Raw genomic sequence first — 22,845 nt, forward strand, 5'->3', positions numbered from 1 at the left:
AAATGAGAAGATATGATTAAATTGAATGAGTATGGTACACATGTATGTTTTGAGATGATGGCTAAACCAAAACTTCAAGCAAAGACTTAATGTTTCTTATGAAATTTGAAGCCTCTGGATGATCCTATTAAATGAGGAGATGGTAATTAGATGAATGCAATTAAGTAGAAGTCACTTCATATAATCAAGACTGAATAGGTAAGGGAAGTAAGAATGTAACTGTTGGAGTAGGAAAAGGGATGCCAAGCAAACAGGAGGTGCTGTAATTCTGTATTTGATATAAGTGAGACTCTGCATTGTCTTTTTGGTTCTCAGCTAGAATGCAATTTATTACAGACCTTGAATTCAGAGAGATTAAAAGCATCACCTGTTATATCTCTTCTCACTTGTTTCTAGTGGGGATAACTCTGTGTATCATGGCTGGAAGACAGTCACTCTGGCCGTATTGGATTTGGTTAAATTTAGTGGAACACTAAAATTAGATTTTGGCATTTTCACATTTTATTTGTGTTTGGGGATGCCACTAATTTAAAAAAAGAATAAATGAGGGAGGTAGTTTCTGGGATGCTGGTGATATTCTGTTTATGAAATAATCTGAAGTGCTTGGTTTGAAAAAAATTCATTTATACATAGAATAATGAAGAATTATCCATATATATTTTATATATGAATTGAATTTCAACATAATTTTCAAAAAGAAGATCACCTTAAAGAGATTTCACACTGTGTGTGAAAAATACATACAGAAATTTAGTCACATAAAATCATATGAAAATTCCAACACATATTATGTGTCACTATGGAACATAGGGAATATGAAAAGTCATGTTTAGAAAAACACTAGACAGTAAACACAGGAAACTGTGAATAAAGACTTTGTTGAGTTCAATACAACATATTTTTTTCAAATCTCAAAGTGGAATATATTATCATTTTTAATAGAAAATCTAGAAAATGAAATAATAGGAAGAAAAAATAATCTTAATATTTCAAGTCACAAGCTATTGCAAATATTATCATTGCATCTTCTGTGTTAATCCTGCCTTACATTATGACTTTAATATGTAAATTTGATTTTGTCTTCTTTAGTAGTTTTTCAAAACTATTATTATTAATAGTTATAAAATACGTGCACACTCAGATAAAGTGTTTGTCTATTTTTATACTTGCTTGAACTTTGATAAAAGTCTTATTCTGCTAATAAAAATTCACAGGATATTTATTCTAAAAGCTACATAGTGTATCTCATGACTTAGTAATAGTGTGAGTTGATTTGTTAGACATATTCTCCTTCTCGTCCACATTTAATGTCTGCCTAAGCATCATTACCATGTATATACATATAAATTTGAACATACATACCCTTTTAAAATACAGCAAATCTTTTTTTTTGGTGGGTCAATTATTAGAAATTATTTGTTCGTACAATTAGTAATTACAATTTGATCAAGGTTGCTGACTTTATTTTTTATTCTGAACCCCTAATGACACTTTCTTGCCTCAGAAGGCCCAGAAATCTCAAAAAGATAATCTATCACAATGTGTCTTTGATGATTGCATTATTTGAACTGGTCTACATATGACATTGGTAGTATTGCTACCATTGCTTCACCACCATTGCTGAAGAGACAGTTTGTGGTTGGAATATTTCACTTTTGCACCCATTCAGTCTTTCCAAAAAGATGTATTTGGGCAGACTTACAGATTTTGAAAAAAAAATCCTACATTGCTAATGGGGAGTGTAGTTCTGGGGTACTTTTGGCAAATACACATGTGACAATGGGCAGGAACAACAACAGTTGCTGACTCTTGCAGGGGCATGGAATTATTGACACTGAAATGCTTTATTGTGTACTGAGCTAATGAAAATGCTTCTGTAAGATTGGAAATGAGGGGTACACTGATTTCACTCTCATACTCCCCTCAATTTAAATGACCCAGTGTTGAGGAGCCTATGTTATAAGTTTTGTTTTCTTTTTAAAGTAAAAGCCAAACCCAGAGAATTGCATAACAAATAAATAATTCTTTCTCTGGATATTACTGCATTCTTCTAAATGTTATCTATGTTGTCTTTTTTCCCATTATCTTAATTTTTCCACATAAGAAACAGAATAAGGGATGTTAAAAAGTATATATGATCACATAATGTTTTTGATTGTCTATCATACATTTTTTTCTTTCATTTAGAATAAAATAGAAATTATTTTTCAATCTTTTGTAAATTTGCTAGATGTCATTTCTTACGTTTTTTTCAAATTCATATTTTCTTCTTTCCTACAACAGAATGGATTATTCTAAACTAGCATGTCAAAGTAAGACTCCTCTAAGGGCCATGCATGACATCTTGCTTCACACTCTTTCCAGCTTCAGAATGTGCAGACTCTTCTCTTTTTATTCAGTACAGTGCAGTCACACTAAGTGTCTTGCAGTTTCTCAAGGAATCCAAAGTTTCTTGTGTCAGTGCCTCAAGCTAGAGTTTGCTTTTATCTTTTCCTTCTTTCTGCCTTCTTGCCTTCCCATTTCCCTTTCCTTGATATCCTTTCCCTTCCTCTGGCCTCCAGTACCCTGACTCCCCTTCTACCTCTTTTCTTCCTCCGCCCCCGCCCCCTCTCCCCACCCCTCTCACTTTTTCTCTATTTGGTCTATAATCTAAAATATTCTACCTGCAAAATACTCCTCCCTGAATACTCTGTAAGTGTTAGCTGAAAGTTCATGCCCTTTACAGGAAATGTGAGATCACACACACCACATGATTCATCATACCTCAGACGTTGCTCTCTATTTTGTCATAATTCATATCTACTTTATTTTTAGCATTTCCAGTATAAAGTTAGTTATCACTCACTTATTCTTATATTTTGATTTTCTACTTTGAAAAGAAAATTCCATTAAAGCAGGAATCCCATTTATTTTCATAGAGTTTAGATTTGGTTTTACATACAAAAACGTTAATAAATATTTCCAATAAATTTATAAAAATTATGTTATATAAAATAAATGCTGTTCATGTAATTCAAAAACGGATCATAAATGTAATTTTATACATTTCAAAGAGAATTGACAATTATTTGAATCTTCATTAGCTTCCTGAAATTGTATATAAGAAACAATTATTATGGGTTGTAAATATTTCATTTTATAGGTAAAAAAATACTCATGTGTGAAAACATATGCGAACTTAGCCAGTGTCAGTTTTAAATAAATTGCATATATTTCCAAAATGAATTACTTTTTAATGTTATTAACTTCAGTTTAAAGTAAAATTACTTGAATTGGAAAATTGCTATTGGATTTATATATAGTATTTTGTTCTCATTTTATTTAGTTTTAGATGATTAAAGCATAACATCTTCTACTTGGATATTCTATGAGGAAGTATGAAGAGCTTCATTTGGATAAGGGATCATTGAAAGAGGAGGAATGAATTATGGGTTAGAGTTGATCAAAGAAATCACACTGATTTTTAAGCTGGTAGAAAGAGGGGATACAAAGGAATTATGCTTTGAGGCTGTTGTGAATGTGATGTAAATAACGTTTTTGACAGCAGGTTTATAAAATTTAATTACTCAAACAAATAATATGAAAATATGTCTTCCCTATTCTTAAGAAAATAAGTTTGTAATGACTGTTCATTCATTTTTTTTTCTATCTCACATTTAAGCACCATTACCAACTAGAATTAAAAACCCAAAATTCTGTTTTAACCCGGAGTCTGTCTATGGAGATGATTTTGTACATTGCCACAACCAAAATTCCTTTGAAGGAAGGCAAATTATAGGCTTCAGTTTGCACCTGGGTGAAAATTAACTTTTGAGCAGCCTTTAAAATAAATGTTTCTTAATTATTATCATTATGCAAAAACTGGGTAAATGCCTTTAATTGTGCTTATAGCGCAACATTTGCTATAATCACCTCTAAAATCCAGGAGCAACTGCAGGGTTTTCTTCTCCTTTTTGTTCAATACAAATAAAAATAGAAGAAATCCTCATTGTTGATTCACAGATCATTTTTTCTTAATTTTGTGAGCATAAATGTTATAGTTGACCAATAATTGCTAAAAGTCAACATGTGCTGAAAGCTAACTACTTAAATTTGAACCTAAATATCTTGAAATGTGTTCAATTACTGGAAGAAGGCTAAAGATCAACATATAAACATGATTATGAATTTTATGATTTCATTTGGCTTAGGTGTTATGCATAGCATTTTCTAGAGAGATAAGATTGAACATACACATTTAAAACTGAGAATATTTTCATTTTATATATTTTGTGTAAGAAGTGATACTACTTAGAGTTGATTCGTGTGTGTGTGTGTGTGTGTGTTATGTGTGCTTGTATGATTCAGAGAATAATTTTTTCAGAAAAGTTTGATAAAAACCAAAATCCTTACACGTCTATTTTTAATCAAATTTAAACAAAGTAATTAAAAAATACAAAATACACTTTAAATGTAGCAGTTCATGGTAGAAAACAGTTCAGGGGAAAAATAGAGATGCAGCATACTGTAACAATATGGATTGGATTGGCAGTCAATTCCTTCGTTTATGTTTTGATATTTCTCTTTCCAGGTAATATTTGTAAAAACATGTAAGAGATGAAGATGTGGTACTTGTAAAACACTTTTTTTTTGCAACTTGTTTTGGAATAAAGTATTATTCCAAAAGTAGTTATCAAAGAGGCTGGAGTTGTGGCTCAGCAGTAGAGCTCAAAAAAACACACGTGAGGCCCTGTGTTCAATTTTCAGCACCACATAAAAATAAATAAGTAAAGGTATTGTGTCCAACTACAACTAAAAAATAAATATTAAAAAAGTAGTTATCAGAATAATGATTAGATCAAATGAACTTTCCTGTTGTTTTTAATAATATATGAAATCAAAACTGTGTTAACCAGAAAATGTACTAAAATGTATTAAATTTCATAGGTTAAATTATTTTTAAGCATTAAGTTATTAATTTATTGGCTACACTTCTTAACAAACTCCAAAAGCAATGTGCAAAACTGTCACCTGGGAAACTCAAAAACAATGTGAAAAACTATCACCTGGAAAAGTCATAATAATCATTATTTTAAAAAAATTTAATGTAGAAACTGAAGTCTGGATTTTATTTTCCCCTTCTAATTGATATAATTTTCAGTTTTTGCTTGGAGTAGGTACTTTATCTAAGTGTATCTAGAGAGTCCTACAATGATGGGGTAACAAACTGGTCCAGTCTTTCTTTGAGGAGGTTCATCTTGAATCATCTTTGAACATGTGGAAAAAAATTACTAAACACCAAGTAAATTAATGGAACACAATTTGTGAAGATTTGGAACATGAATGTATGTATCTATACATTTCTTTCAAATAAAAATTTAGAGGTAGTCGTGATCTTTTTAATTTTTAGAGTTTTTGTTTTATTTTATTTTTCAAAGGGTTATGCCCTATAAAATTAATAAAAATGGAGAACAAATTCACTCTAAAAACTTATAATCCTAGATAGAGAAATGGTCAGAAGACTGATAATGTGAATCAGATTCACAACAATTCTTTTAAGATAATGGTATTATCTTTCCCTAAGAAATTTCAAAACAACATTTTCTCATTAAAATATATAATTTTGGTAGTACATACAGGAAATATCCAGCTATATAAGAATAATTCAAAGCTGCACTTCACATATAGCTGATATATGATAAAATACTACCAAGAGTCTTGGAAATCTATTCAAATAATGCATAGTCAAAATAAAAAAAGAATTAGCATTGACAAAATTACTCTATAAAATAGCACTCTGGGTCATCACATACTACCAGTGGCATATTACATAGAAGAAAATTAATAAGGCATATATATATTAATAGGGCATATGTATCATATGTATCAATTTAGAGTTGCTTATAATGACTAATATCAAGATCATGAGTCTGTCCAAATAGAGGATTGGGAAAGATTATATATAGAGTCCCTATATACCACCACTTCCTTCTCACATAACTCAGACATTTGTCAATCTTAGTGATTTTTAAATAAGCACTGGCAGGTTGGGGCAATATCCATCCATCACTTTACATCATCCCCTGTACTCAAGGGACAAAATGATGAAATATGGAGAAAATATAATATTGCTTTAATTACATGCATTTTAATTATCTTCCTTTAATTCTCCTGAAGATTATTTTATTTTTATTAATAATGCTATGTTTATATTAAAACTGTGGTGTGCTTGTATGACTTTATTTCCTGTCTCTAAATAATGAAACAACCTTGGCATAACAATTTTCAAAATGCAAATTGTTGCTTTGATTGTAATTCAAGTCTATAGTCTCCTGTGTGGAAGGGAAAGTGTGCAGGTGTTTTTTTTAATATTTATGTTTTAGGTGTAGATAGACACAACACAAAACCTTTATTTTTATGTGGTGCTGAGGAAGGAACCCGGGCCCCGCCCGTGCTAGGAGAGTGCAATACCACTGAGCCAGAATCCCAGCCCCCAAGTGCAGGTGTTTCTGAGTGACACATAGATAACAAATTGGTTTCAAAACAATAATATTCCTTTAGTCACAATTATTGACAGATAAGAACGTTTGATCATCCAATAGTAAAATTAGAACAAAACAACAAAAAATCCATGAAACTCTTAAGACATCAATGAAAGGGACAGGCATACTTCTAAGTGTCAAAAGAAATGTAGGATGCTTTGAGACGAGCATGTACTTGTGAGGAATCGGAGTCAAATGGATCCCAGGAGTGTGGGAGAATTACATGGCTGCAGTTATCAACTTTATCTTGTTTTTGTGCATATGCATATTTTAAAGAATATTTAAGGTTTTAATATTCAATAATCAAGCAAGGATATAAGCAGAATTTCAATTTTGATTTATTTTTTTGTCTCTTCAATGAGCAAGTTACCTAAAAAGTTGAGGCTGTTTCAGTCCCTTTTCTATTCTTATTGATTGTTCACATCTAACACTGAATTCCATAAACAGATCTATCTAAAAATGGAGTATGAAAAATTGGATAGGAAGTGTCAGAATTCCTGTACTGTTCTCCAATTGATATGGTTGATGATAGCAATAGACTTGTCCCTTTCCCAAATGTCAAAAATTTTTGGCCCACCACTTACCACTTTTATGAAGATACCAAGTATATACATCTTTCATTAAATTAGAAATACACCTTCATGTATTTATCTATTAAAATCATGGAATGTTTTAGTTATTAACATCATTAGAATCTTACCTTAACATAAAAATTACAAGTATTGAAAACACACCTACAGAAACTTTAGGGTCTGAGAATGTAAGTACTGTTTTATAAGAGTAGAGGGTAGGCATTTTGTGAAAAGAAGGTGCAATGAAATACATGTAGGGCAGGATATTACTTCAATAACTATGTTAGCAATGTTATAGTTAATTTATCTAATGTAAGTTTATATACTTTTCACCCTTAAATTATCCTTGTTTTTTTTTTTAAAAGCGAGAAAGAGAGAGAGAGTTTTTTTAATATTTACTTTTTAGTTTTCGGTGGACACAACATCTTTATTTTTTTATTTTTATGTGGTGCTGAGAATTGAACCCAACATCCTGCACATGCCAGGCAAGTGTGCTACCACTCGAGCCACATTCCCAGGCCCTATCCTTGTTTTTTTTAATGGATATGGTCAAATTATTACATACACTTTAAATGAAATATGGCATATATTAATTTTCACTTTAACTTTATACTTAAATGCCCAATTTTCTGAACTATCTCCAGCAATTACGCTCCCCCTTAGCACCAAACCTACAGAGATCTAAAACCAGTAAGGACACCTAAGATGTATGCAGTAATGAAATTTTTTTCTACAAAAGATCCCATAAGCTGAAATTAAGTTATCTGTGTCAAAAGAACATCTGGGTTAATGTCTGATGTTATCATGGAGATTTGCTTTGTATCAAAAGGAATAGCAAAGTTCTTAGATAACAATACCAAATATTATGTAATGAATACATATTATTAGAGTTTCATTCTAGTTTTTATTTTAAATTTAAGAGAAAAGCCATACACATTCATTTAAAGAGTTTAAATACAGAGGAAATCATAGGAGATCTGTTTCTGCTCCCCATTCTACTTTCCAAAGCATGATTATGAACATGTATCGAAGTCCAGAATTAGGAAACAATTGAGGTAAATATAGTGGGGATGAAAGTCTTGGCTAGAGAAAGCTAGAGAAAGAGGAAATATGTAAGAAATTAAACAACTCAAAGAAATTATAGTCTGCCTATGTACATTCATTTATGTGTGTGGGCAGTATATATGCCCTGAGGTACAGCAACTCCATGAAAGTCTATGAAAAAGAAAAGTTTTAAACTGAAGGTGTATATGTGGCTGGTGCAGGATTTTATATGCTTGTCCACCATCATAAAAAAAGTGGTATAATTTTATCAAGCTCTCTTAGTGATGTGTTTGACAATAGAGAAAAATATAGAGAATAATGTTGAGAAAAACATACAGAAACCCAAGAAGTAAAAATAATTAATAAATTTTGAAAAACTTCATATCTGTTAACTAAGGCATGTCTACAACAATAATTGAGAAGAAACAAATATGAATGAACAACCGAGATAAGGGCACATATACACAATACAAAGAGAAAGGTCAGTTGGATATGAATTCCTTCCTCTTTGCGACAATAAAGATTTCCTACTTGCAAACAAATGTGCACATTTTGCCTAGGTTTACTCAGGATTCAGGTATAAAAACACCAATTTCCCTTAATGTTTCCAGGAAGGATATTTATGATAGATAGTTAATTACATACCTATATGAGACAAATGTGGTTTAATACACTAACCATTACTTTTAAGACCATTATATGGATGTCATGCTATTTTGCTGTATAGGTATTAGAGAGTTAGTGGTGGTTGTAACCTGAGATATTTTAACAGTAAACATTTAGGAATGAAGCTAAAGCTCTTAAAGGGATGAAACTTTTATTTCTTAAATAATTGACCACATACAATAAACAATTACTTAGCACATATAAGTCTACCTTTCCCAAGATGTTTTTTCATACGTGGTGTATATGATCTAAGAGCTTTGATTAGGATATTTTGTTAAACAATTATAAAATCTGAGAATTAGAAAGGCTTTTGAAACTTACCAGTCTAAAGAATCCCAATTTTAAAATGAAGAAACTGAGAATTTCTTTCAAATATTTTAACAAGTATACACTTTGGTTTTTATAACATCAATCTTCTCTGAGAAACATATGTGCATAATTATATGCACAATCATACACACATACACGCACACACACACACACATACACACCTGCACACAGACCTGAGAGGTTATAGGCATTTAAAATATGTAAAAATAAAACATATTTCCATTCTAAATGCCCATGAATTACTAATGTAATTTTAGCCATACAATCCATTTGAATTACATATGTGTATATATCTGAAAATATCCTATAATTTATCTTATAAAATAAATTACATATAGATATAAAATAATTTAAACATAAACTTATCAAAATGCATATTTAAAAAGATTTAACAAATAATGTTTTGAAAATATTTTCATTGTCATGTTTTCAGAATGATAATATACAATGTATAGATTAGGAATAAATAAAATGTGATTATTTATGTAAAATTCACTTTCGAAATGAGTACAATTTTCACCAGAAATTAATAACATAAGACATTTCACAGAGTCACAAAATAAACAATAAAGGAAAAAATTAAATTGCTCTCAATATAATGTATGAAATTCCAGGGATGTAAAGGCTATGACTTTCAAGAACATTTATTTTAGAATTCAAATATTTTAATTGTCTTATGAAAGAATATTGTGACATAATAAATAAATTAAAAAATTTATTTAAAGATCAATCTCTTGAAAACATATTCAGTGTCATTCTTCTTTAATTATATTTATTATTCTCATTTTTTAACCTCAAATTTATTATTTTAATTTCGGTGAATTTTAAAATTTTATATTTTTATTTGGTAAAAATGCCATTCATGAATTTCTAGAGCTTAACAGTCAACTATCTTTCACAAAGTCTTATTTAGTGAATTTATATATTGCCTTTCTTTATACAAGATAAGAATCTTTTTTCTTATAATATGAATGGAATTATTGCTGATTTCCTGTGCATATATGCGTTGAATTTCTTCACATAAATCTTATGTTTCTTTTGTGCCCACAAAGACATCTGGATACTCATCAGAAGTGTAAATATCCCAACTAGAAGAAAAAAAAATTATCCTTTCTTATTTCTATGATGAATACAATAACTTATTTTGAACAAAGAACCAGTATCAGACAGAACTTTTAAAACATTTCTGAAATATTGCAGTTTCTTATCAATATCCTTACATTCATTGACTAGCATAATGTATATTCAATCAATGTTTATTGCATTTATGAATAAAGATAAAAATACATAGCAAGGTTCAAAATTAATCCACATTTTAATATCTTATTGCTATAAAATACTTCCAAATATAAATTTTTGATCTGAAATTTTTTAATAATACTTTTCCATATGCATGTGATATGACTTTACATATATAAATGTGTGTACATAATATGATAAACCACATTATTTATGGTTCAAAATTGTACAATGGAACAAATAGATGAAATGGATATTACCTATATTTTTTCTAATATATAAAGAAAGCACTGCAATCAAATTTCTACCATGCACTAAGATGCACTATATTTGAAATTTCACATTCATGTTCCTCAGTTGTCCCTTCTTAGATTCTCATGAAAACTTCCATAAATAAGACATAAAAGGGATTGTATAAGTGTACAAGAGAAAGTTTCAAATGAAGTGCATATTACCACTATTTTTAACAAAATCTCATTGCTTTATATACTTGAATTACATTTCCTAGCTTGGTTACAGCAGTAATCATATAGAGATAAATGATGTTTCAGTATTTTTAATACTACTAAAAAATAAAAATAAAGAAGTATTAAAATCCATTTGCAAACACACCAAATTAGTACAACGGTATCTTAATCTCAGAAACCAATCTTTTTTAAATATTCATGCTCTTTGAGTAATTGTCAATAAACCTGTCAATTCACTTTGAGTTATTGTCAATAAAAGTCTTACCTGGCAGTGTTTGTGTCATGACTGTGAAACTAATCCATGACCCAATCTGTTAAATTAAAACATAAATTAACACATGCATACAGTTAATATAATAATTTGTTCACTTGTGCACTTAAACAGGTAATTTAAAAGATTAAATTATTAGAAAATATAGACATAGACTAAATTTCCAAAACTAATACTTCAATTTTTACATATGAAAGTCCAAAATTCCAAAAATAGTACCCTATCCATAATAAAATAGAGAATATTATCTTAAAAACTTGAATAAATATTAAAATTCTCAAAATCTCTAAAGACATTTTATATAAAGTGTTCAAACTACTTAAATGCAGATACATTTATGCACAAATATTCTTTTTCTTACAGTGAAAATAGTAGTTGAAATATACTTTTTAAATCTATAACTTAAATTGAAATCTATATCTCTGAACCCATATCTAGAGATAAAACGAATATACATTTCATAATAGATCATTATATATGATAATGTATTATATATATATATGAACACATAATTTGCACATCATCATATAAAGTTCTATAATTTACATTTATGAACAACATACCTCATAGGTGTAGTTAGGACAAGAAACCAGCAAAAACAGCCATGTGAAGGGGTTATAATTTGGACGTGGAAAACAGGCATTATTTCCTTTTAGAAAGTAGAGTAAAATGTCAATGATGTCACATATTGTAAATTTGATTATATGCTTGTATAATACTAAATTCCTGAGAATAACTACATACCACATGAAATTACATTGTATATTTACAACAACCTATTTTATAAATTGCTCAGAAGAGAGCCAATTTCAAATGTTATGACCTTTTTTGACTCAGATAAAATAGCTATCATTTTTTACCATATCTATAACTATATTGCTGTAACGTTGCACAATACTTAAGGATAATAAATACTCAATATTTTTAAAAAAATATTTAAATTTATTTTGTATATTATAATAGCTGCAGCAGTGTTATATGCTAAAATTATAAAGTGTGCTTTGACAATTGCATGCTTCTTCACATTCTCCTTTAGTGTCAAAGTATATGTGTTTGGTTGAGATTATCAAATACCTCAAAACTCCCTTTGCATTAAATTAGCAAAAACCCAAAGGAAAAGATATAAGAATGCCATTTATATCAAAGGAGTGTGGAAATCTCTAAAAATAAATCTCTAAAAATAAATATAAAATCAGTATAGTTAATATTCAGAAATATCATATAAATTATTTCTTCTCAGCAATTAAGAATGTTATTTACAGTTCTCATTATATTTATCATATTGTCGCTTGATTTTTTCAAATTTTTTCAAGAAACATTTTAGAAAATGAAATTTATAATGAAATGAAGTTGAACTTTGAGCTGTGACATTTGTAAAATTAAATATGAATTATAAATTTACTGTTTTATTCTCCATAACAAGATTTAATCAGATAACAAATCAACTAATCTCTTTTGGTTGTAACTCCAAAGTCATAATGAAATGTCAGTATGTTATTTTCAAAATTGTAACTATGGTTGAAATATCAAAGTAAAAAATATATTAAGCACTGTGCAGATTTCATGCACTGCTCATTTCAAGATAAGGGCAAGCACAAATGCCATTTAATACCAGAGATTATCTCATAAGATTTATGTAAACACCTTTGTGTAATGTGCCTGTAGTAATCAAAAGAGAGATAATTGAGGAACTTACCCCAGTTATAGTCATTGAATTTCAGTGGTACCATATGCACAAAAGATAATTTGGATAAAGGCCTCTAAATTATGGGTTTTCAGCCCCTGGAAGTGGGGGCATGATCAAGAGAACACAAGTTCACATTTCTTCTAAATGTAATTTGTAGATTAATGGATATGTCTTATGACACAGAAAAACATATATATACAGAAAATGTTGTTTCTAGTGTATATAGTTGGTATTAATTGTAATAGTATGTAAGTTTAAAGATTACTAGTTTTATACACACATTCTCCATGAAGTTTCTAACCTACGCTTGTTATAATAGAGTTTATATAAAATGAAAATCATAAGATTCCTTTTTTTTTTCTAAGTTGCCCTGATAACCTTTAACTTGTGATCCTGCTGCCTCAACCTCCGGAGTAGGACTACTAAGTGCACTACCATGCCTGGTGAAAGTCAGAAGGCTCTTCACATTAAATTTCTCCACAACCCATATTTTTCTTCCAGAGGAAAGAGTTTATTCTGTTGATTCAGGAAGTGCTCCAGGAAGAACACCTTCATGTCTTAGCATTTCTTGGATTTTTTGGCTGAAGAAAGCAATCTAAAGCAAGGTCATCCTCTCTTCTTGGTTTAGTCTTCATCAAATATTTGATCAATACAGTAAAAGATGACTCAATTCAGAACAATGTTATTTATTCATTCTTGCATTAGAATGCCCCAAATGCTCCTTCTAAATACTTCCTGATAATGCACTGTTATCAATTTTTTACACAAATATGATTTCTATGTTGTTGTTTATGAAATCACCTCCCTAAAAAACTTCTGAACACTAACCTTCACCTTTGCGTTGACATCTCTTGGTTGTTACCAAGAGTAGCTCTAAAAGCAGATGCTAGAATGGACATTTAGAGTAGAATAACCTACTAAAGAGCCTGCAATGAGTACTTCATTGCTAAAAAATGCAAAACAGATAATTTCTGATATAAGATAGCAGTGCAGGTGTGAAACCTTTTATTAATGTAATATTGATATGTTATATTGATAGAGAGGAATGTTTTATCCAATATAATTCAAAGAGTGGAATGAAGTGGTACATTCTGTCAACATACTTGACAAAACAATTGCTAAAACTGAATCTTATAATTGACAATTAAAAGTGAAATTTGAATATTAGAATTTTTCCTCAGTAACATGTAAAGACATCTTATCTTTTGCAATGAGAGGCCACAGAAAGCTGAATACCAGACCTAGGCCCCGTACCTAATTATAAAAGTGGTCAAGCTCCAAGGATTAGACAATTACATTTGAAGGTTATCCAAAAACCTTAGGAGATCTAGATTTTCATGAACTTCATGAGTCTACAGAAATGACTCACTTGTCCCAATTACACCCCAATTACAACCCCTTTACTGAAAGTCAATAAAGAAGAAAATATGCTATAAAAAATCTTCTTTAGGTTCCTCCCCATATCTCCTCCTAACCTTTGCAGTAACTATCATTATATTAGTGTATTACCTACCTAAGGTTTTTCTGGGTTGGCTAAGGGAAAAAGAGATTATTTTCCAAAGGAACTGCAGGACCTAGCCAGTGTGAACCAACACACCATAGAAGAATACATGTATGATTGGATTTTGAGGGTACTTGATAAAGGAAAAAAATATAAAATTGAATAAAGGTAGGTTTATAATTTCTAAGCACTCTACTTAGTATTTAGGATAGTATATAGTAGTGTTATGATTACTATTTAGGATAGTATACATTAGTGCTAAGATTAAACAAACATAGTATTAAAATGCACATAGAAGAATGAACAAAGTAATCACCCACCTTAGTGAAGAAAACATTCAGCACAAACACACACACACACACACACACACACACACACACACACACACCACAAGCATTTGTGAACATCAGGGAACATAATCACAAAAAAAACCCTCCAAAACTTAAGTAGATATTGAAAAAACAGGAAGGTAAAAAATAAATTAATTGAACTCAAGTAAAAAAAAAAACTGTAAAAAAAGAAAATCAACCTCAATAATATGGAACATTTTTCAATTTGCCTACAGGTGATTATCTACTAAATGTAGATAAAAAGTTAATCCCACAACAACAAAAGATAAAAATAGAAAGTGATGAAGATGCTGGAGGCATATGATGTATAATTTAACTTACCTTACATTTCACACTATAACAAAACTAACTTTAAAACCATACTCCAACACAATTTTCTATAACTAAAATAAAATATGAATCAGCCAAGTAGAAGATTACCTAAAGTCCTGGGAAAACTGATCTGGAATTATCAACTCTGTCACATAACTTTAAAAATTAATAGACTGTTCTGATAAAAAATGTCGCCTAAGCCTTAATCCAAAAAAAAAAAAAAGACTAACTCAATCAAGAAAAGAAAATTAGGATGGGATATGATTTCTCAAAAGAAATATGCAAAGCTAGATAAATTGTGGAGTAAATATTATAATATGATGGCTTTCTTGCATGCATAATTTAAACATTAGAGGCTGTCTTAAAATTTTCATTTTGAAGTAATCACATCATACTCCAAATAAATTAAGAAGCTTGACAAATTGTTAGTAAGCCAAAATTATGACTAAAATTTGTGGTATAAATAACATTAACAAGTTTAGCATTTTTATTAAATTGTATTGTGTTTTTCTCTACACCAAAAAATATTAGACTCTCAGAAAATTTTTACTGGAGATTCACATGCCTTTAAAGAGAGTCAGTATATACTATCATTTTAAAACAGATAAAAATAACATTTAACCTCTTTATAAAAGATACACTATACTTCAATACAAATAAAGACAATAAACCATAAGAGCATTTGCACTATGTGAAATTTTCTCACCATGATAAATCATGGCATAGCATTTTTAGATATCCACACACATTATTAATGATCAACAAATTCAAAAAGTTGAGCAGTAATCATAATTTTATGTAACATAATAAAATATATTCTTACAGCACAGCTTTTTCAAATATTCTATGATAATAAATTTACTTTGTAATGTTACATATTTTATTGCATCCAGCAATTATTTGAGAAAGCATTTAACAATATTTCATCAGCCTATCAAGAAAGTGTGAAAAAAATTCAGGTAGATCTTAAAACATGCTTGAAAACACAATTCTGCCTTTATATTTTTAGCTGGATCAATAAACTGAAGTCCAAATGTTGACAATTTCTACTTGAAATTTACAATAAATGTATGTACTATATAGAAATTGTTGTATATTATTAAATCTAAAGGAGAGGACTGATTTAACAAAGCCATCTTTAAATAAGCACACACTATAAACTTTTTAAATATATATAGCTATTAAATTTAAAATATTCTTCCAGGTACTGCCTATTTTACTGTGATTGAGTTTTGGCTTTTTTTTTTTTAAAGTTCAATCTCATTAGGAAAAAAAATTAAAAAGTCATTTGAACTATCAAGGATTATATAAATATTGGCAAATCAGATCAAGATTGTGTGTTCAGGAATTTGAATATTCATCAACTGATTTTGTACTAATTTACTTCTTAATCAAGAGAATTTTTATCACATATTTTAGTGTGATTGTTTGGTTTGTGTCAATGAAGGATGTAGCTGAAGACCTGCACACTGCATTTTAAGGGAATTATCAGGGAATGTCATTTAGTTTGGAAAACATATATAAAACAAACAAACAAACAAAATATGTGGTACATTATTCTTAAATTATTTCCAACTGTTAATATTCTCCTTCAAAAAACTTGAAATACAGCTTTTTAAAATAATTATCAACAAAATCACTCTAGGGAAGATAAAACACAGAAGAAATGAACCTGTATGAATAGGATGAGCCAACATTACATTGATGAAGTGATTTCCAGCTTCACAAACCTACAACATATAAATTACTCAGTGTGATAAAGAGATAAACCAATGCCTATTTTTTAATAAACTGTATTCTACACAAAATAAAATCCATGTAATATATTAATTCCAAAGATGCAAGACAAACATTTTTACTTTACTTTACTTGTAATAAGAAAATTTTAAAACAATGTAAGCAAGTATTTGACTATATTGAATTCAAAACAACTAGACACAATGAGAAATTCTGAAAATATACTTTATCTTTTTTGATAACCAGGTTCAAATCACCTTATTAATCAATTAGTGTTTATTATTTGCTTAAAGCTTGTTACTCTATATAGATTTTCTTACCATGAACACATAGTGCACATTGATGAAGACAGACTTCTTACAGTATTCTCAGTTCATTAATGCAGTAACAGTCTTCTCAGAGTCAGTGAGGAAGTGTGAATCCCAGTACTTTCAGCTCTTAAAATGACTATTGTAAGCATACTGCCCCACAAGGACCCTTGCTGCTCTTATGTCATTGGTCCTCTTGATCTTGGCTCTTCCACTAATGTTCTGTTATAGGTCACTATAATCCTCTGAGAAGATCAAAGACTTACCACAGTCTCCTGGGACTAATAATATTGAAAATTTGCAATATCTATCTTTTGAAGATGTGATACTTCCTTTGTTTGCCATATTTACCTTATCTGGTATGATAAGGTATGAGTTCAACAAAGAAATACGTTCTTATTGATAATAGATTATTATTCAAACCCATTATTATTGAAAGCCACTATTGTTTTAAAAGTAACAAATCCCCAAATCCAAGTATCCTTTAAAGTTAGTTCCTTTAGTACTTATTAGTCTCTTAAAACATATCTGATTTCTTATTTTCTTTTCAAACATTTTTGTATGAATTTCTTCACATATAATAATATTTTTACAGACTGCATTGTCTAGGTAATTCACACAAAACAGATGTCATAGATTTCAAAATATTTTAAATCTTAGAAAAGAAGTAGATTGAAAGAGAAAACCCAAATCCATTTCTCCTTTGTAAAACTGTTATTTGAAATAATCAACTTAGATAGAACTGTTCTTTAAGGACATAACATTAAAAACATATCGAATACACTAAAACAATATTTGAAGATAGCCAAAACAATATAATTATTAACTTCACACAAAGATAATTCCACAAAATAAGAGAGGCTCTGATTTTTAAGTTATCATTAGGAATATAAAGCTGAATTTTTGAGTTTTCACTTAATAAATTTTGTTTCATTTTGGTTTATTTGTTTGCTTGTGTTTTATTTATTTTGTTTTGTTTTTACCTGTTACTGTGGGTAAATATAGGATTTTAGCTACATGAGTCTATGTTTTCACACCATATCTTTCATTTACTAGTTGTGAGAGACTCAGTAAGTGAATTAGAAATTTTGAATTTTTTCTTGTCTCTTAAATGCAAATATTAATACTTTTTTCTTTCTTTTTTCAAAGTGCTAGGATTTGAATCCTGTACCTCACACATGCTAGGCAATTACTCACCACTGATCTCTATTCCTAGCCGGCTGCAAATATCAATTCTTAAATCTAGGGACTTTATGATGATTAATTCAAGTACCTAACATATATTATTTATTTAATAAAGCTTGTGATAATTTTAGTTACCTATGTAATCACTAGTAAATTATTATCCTACATTGATCTTCTCTAAATTTTTCTCACTTTCAACTTCACAAAACAATTAATTGTAAATTAATGATTTGTTGCATGAATGTTACATGTATAACTTTTGTATATGTGCACATTTCAATATAGATATCATGTCATACTTATTTTTTCATCACTTACAATGCAAAATGAGATTATGATAAAAATATTTATTAAGAAACAATATCTTTGAAAATTATTTTTTTTCATCTGATGAATATGTTTGCTTTGAGATTATCAATATTTTGGCCATTTTAACCCTCAACCCATTTTCTTCTTCCTGTTCATCACAACAAAAGTAAACATTGAAATTATCAATATTCTACTGAAAGTACAGACCATAAGATTTCATATACACAGTGAGAGTATTCATGTATTGATACATAATTTATCATTGGGTGCCCTTCTCTAAACATACCAGTTACATACTAAAATCAGAAACACAATATAAAGTGAGTGAAATGTGGTAAATCGATAAGCTATATTTTTCATCTTGCAATGTCCTGATGAAACATTTATCTATATATTCTCTAAGGTTGGAAAAATAAAACAACTATATCTAAACCCTAGAAATGATTAATTTTTTATCAACTTAGAAATTTCATAATGGATTTTTTTCTTTTTAAATATATTTTATTAGTTCTTTTTAGATATACATGGCAGTGGGCTACATTTTGACATATTATACATACATGAAGTATAACTTATTCTAATAGGACCCCATTCTTGTGGTTGTACATTACTTGGAGTTTCACCGGTCATATTCATATATGAATATAGGAAAGTTATGTTCGATTCATTTTACAGTCTTTCATATTCCCATCCGCCCTTCCCTTCATTACCCTTTGACAAATTTATTGAACTTCTACTCTTCCTCTCTGCACTCCCCTTGTTGTGTGTTAGCTACAAAAATGAATAATTTCATAGTGGATTTTAAGTAATTAGGACTAGCAGTAATTTTCACTTTAAGATCCGGCTTTAAAACTCTGGGAAATGTAATAGAAGTCAGAATAATAAGCGGCCTGCATAAATGTTGTTGGTATAATTTCCTCTTAGGTTAGGGCTGAGTAGAATTAGAAAATTCTATTGTGCTCTAAAACTCCAACTTCGTATATTATTCCATTATTTACTGGTTAATTTCAGAGAACTTTAATATGAAACACTGGTATGCTACTCAGCATGATTTACACATTTATGGTGTATTCATTCTTAAACTGGAAGTCTTTATTTACAGTATTATATGTTAACAAAATGACTTAACTAAACTTTTAGGCATTTACTATCATTGCTCTTAATTTACATTATTTAAAGCTTAAACTGTATTAGATAATAAAATTTTCTTAGATAATAAAAGAAAACATATAGTCCCATGTAACAGATAACAAACATCATAGATAATAGACATACAGAAATATAATAAAAATACTAAAGCAACATTGTTCAAATTTACTGAAAAAAAATTTAAATAAACATGCAAGTAACAGCACCATTTTCCTGCTTTATAGTAGTTTAACAAATGAAGTAATATTATATTTGACTTACTAATATACAAATTGATATAAATTTTTACATAATTCAATCAATATACATGTTTGGTTCCACAGAAAGGTCTGAAGAACAGGACTGAAAGAATTTGGGAAGATGCAGGCCCTGGGTTCATTCCCCAAAACCACATAAAATAATTTTTAAAAAAAGAAAGATAAAAAATTGAGGACAGACTTTTTCTTCATACTGAACTAGCTACATTGACAATTTGGCCAAAGTTGTTTTGGGGATGTTTATTTGGTGTACTTGTAAAAGTTTTTGCTCTTAAAATTTTATAAATTGGTGACTTTATAATAGGAAGAATCACTGACTATATTTTTCCAATGGTTACAATAATTCAAATAATTTTTATTATTCCTTATAAGTGACTACAACATTTTGTTTAAAAGATTTAGAGAGCTAATGAATTGATTATAGGAATTTATTTAATTTACTTCATTTTATAGCATTATATATATATATATATATATATATATATATATATATATATAGATAGATAGATAGATAGATACAAAAATAGATCTCATTTTCTGTATGACAAATCTTCCAAAGCAAAGTATTTTATGTTCTTAATAACACCAAAATTATAGCATAAGTAGCAAGTAAATATTTGATACATACCAGAAAATTGATAGCAGATACTGTGACTTGCCTATTTCCAAATGCTAGAAAGTAGAAAAAGAATTTGTTATGCAAACACGCTGTATTGTCACACTACAGATGTAATTCACAACATGTTAAATGGCTTCATGGTCATGACTCCTCCCTAACCAGCAGTATGGTGACCTATATTATCTACATTTTAGGGTGATACTAAAGTGTAATTGTTTTTGTTGAAAATAAAATACCTCTTTTCTAGTGCTATAAGGACATTTAAAGAAAATCTCTAAAATTAATTGGTGTCATTTAGCTCTTTAAAATATATTTTATCTCTCTCATTTATCATTTCTCATTTTAAAAGCAAAACTATAATGGCCTAACAACATATGATAATAGCACATAATGCTTTTATTTAATGTCTAACAATAAACATAAAATGTTAATAATAATCAGTATTTTGCATCATTGTTTTTAAATAATCATTATTTTAATTGGTCAAATGTATGAGAGTGTTTTATAATAGGCACTATGTTAGCTGGTTTATATAAATATATACATATTTATATATAAAATGTATATATATATATATACATATATGTATATATATATGTGTGTGTGTGTATGTGTGTGTTGTTTTTTGGTACAAGGGATTGAATCCAGGGATGATTAACTACTGAGCCAATTCCCAGCCATTTTCATATTTTATTTTGAAATAAGACCTTACTAAGTTACTGAGGATCTGAGGATCTGAGGATAGTCTGGAACCTGAGACCCTCCTGCCACAGCCTCCCAAATCACTGGGATTACAGACCTGCACCACCATATCCAGCTGTACTATGTTTTTATTATAAAACTTATACCTATTCTTTCCCTTAATATTATATATGTTTTTATAATGAAACATTATTCTTTATCTAAATTGTAATAATTGTATTATACTAATTTCTATTTACCATTATTCTTTTACTTGTTGATCCACCTTAACATAACTTCACTCACTCAGCAATTTCCTTTAGGAATTCATATAACAGACACTGCACTTACTGTATGGCTTGTGATAAATTATAGGAAAAGCCAAACCAAATCTTACCTTAATAGAAGTTAGTCTGATCAGGAAACAAATACTAATCACATGCTCACATGCCAATGAATGAAAATTTGTAAACTTGATAAATGGTACCAAAAAGAGCTTCTACATATGTTATTATAACAGATGTGCAGTTACCAATTAATGCCAGACATGACTGGTCACTTATGTATATCTAGGAATAGACTAAAGTTATGTAGATTTAAGCATTGGTTGCAAAATTTGCATTTTGTACAATTGCAATAACATGCTATGGTAACTGAAATTTAAACCATGATATATGGCTTTGGAATAGATACATATTTCAAACCTGTAAGGTGCAGACTGTCTATACAAGGCATTTACTTTCCACTTGAAATCTGTATTGTAAGGTAACAGATGCTTCACTGAATTTGAGTCCTACTTAAATTTACACTTACATAATAATGTTCAACTACAAAAGAAATAGCAAATTTATATTTTAACAAATATTTTCAATAATATTTTGTATAAAAATTGTATAAATTGTCTAAGCTAGAATTTTGAGGTTAGTAATTATGTGTATGGTTAGATGAAAAGAAATTCTACATACATGGTGGTGTATACTGTGGATGATTAATGTAGTAGGCAATCCAAGAAGTGAATCCCCAGTAAAAGGCACAACCCTACAAATAGACAAAGTAAAACAGAAGTTATGGAAACTATACTTGTCAAATCCTCTAAAGCTAGTCCATATATTCATGTCATACACTGAAAATTTTTTTGTATAAAAAATTGTATAAATTGTCTAAGCTAGAAAAATAAATTTCTTCAATTGCTGAGGCAGCATTATAAAACTCTGTATCACTGAGGATGTATATTCTGTTGTACCATTATTATTAACATTAATGAATATTTACAATAAAAAGTAATTTTTATGTTTTAGAAAGATTTCTCAAGAATGGTTTTATATATTAAAAATATGAATAAAGTAAAAACTAATTGATGCATAAAAAGTTCTAACCATAAAATAGAAAAAGAATGAATTATTTAATCATTAGCAAATATATATCTTGATTGATTATAACCTCTCTAATATAGGCCAGATTTATGAGTACTGAATTATAACATACAGATTGTCCAACAATGGAATAAATTTGATTGCCTTCTGTCAAAAATAAATAAATAAATAAATAAATAAATAAATACTTGCTTCTCTTTATGATGTATCTTTTCTTAGCGTTCTAGGGTTTACTACTGTGTTACAACAACAGCAGCAACAACAAAA

General features: G+C 29.1%; 1 protein-coding gene across 1 annotated transcript in view; it reads right to left on the reverse strand.

Moving 5' to 3' along the window:
* Nucleotides 1–9,919: 9,919 nt before the first annotated feature.
* Tecrl (trans-2,3-enoyl-CoA reductase like) overlaps nt 9,920–22,845 on the reverse strand; it is an 82,920-nt gene continuing 69,994 nt past the window's right edge. Inside the window, exons 7-12 of the mRNA XM_005331725.5 lie at nt 22,171–22,243; nt 20,534–20,577; nt 16,633–16,690; nt 11,674–11,759; nt 11,105–11,150; nt 9,920–10,221 (exon numbers count right to left, since the gene is read on the reverse strand). Of these exons, the coding sequence (XP_005331782.2) occupies nt 10,094–10,221; nt 11,105–11,150; nt 11,674–11,759; nt 16,633–16,690; nt 20,534–20,577; nt 22,171–22,243 (435 nt within the window). The 3' untranslated portion in view covers nt 9,920–10,093. The remainder of the gene's footprint in view (nt 10,222–11,104; nt 11,151–11,673; nt 11,760–16,632; nt 16,691–20,533; nt 20,578–22,170; nt 22,244–22,845) is intronic.

Source organism: Ictidomys tridecemlineatus, chromosome 9 (genome assembly GCF_052094955.1).
Source record: "Ictidomys tridecemlineatus isolate mIctTri1 chromosome 9, mIctTri1.hap1, whole genome shotgun sequence".
In the NCBI taxonomy this organism is placed as follows: domain Eukaryota; kingdom Metazoa; phylum Chordata; class Mammalia; order Rodentia; family Sciuridae; genus Ictidomys; species Ictidomys tridecemlineatus.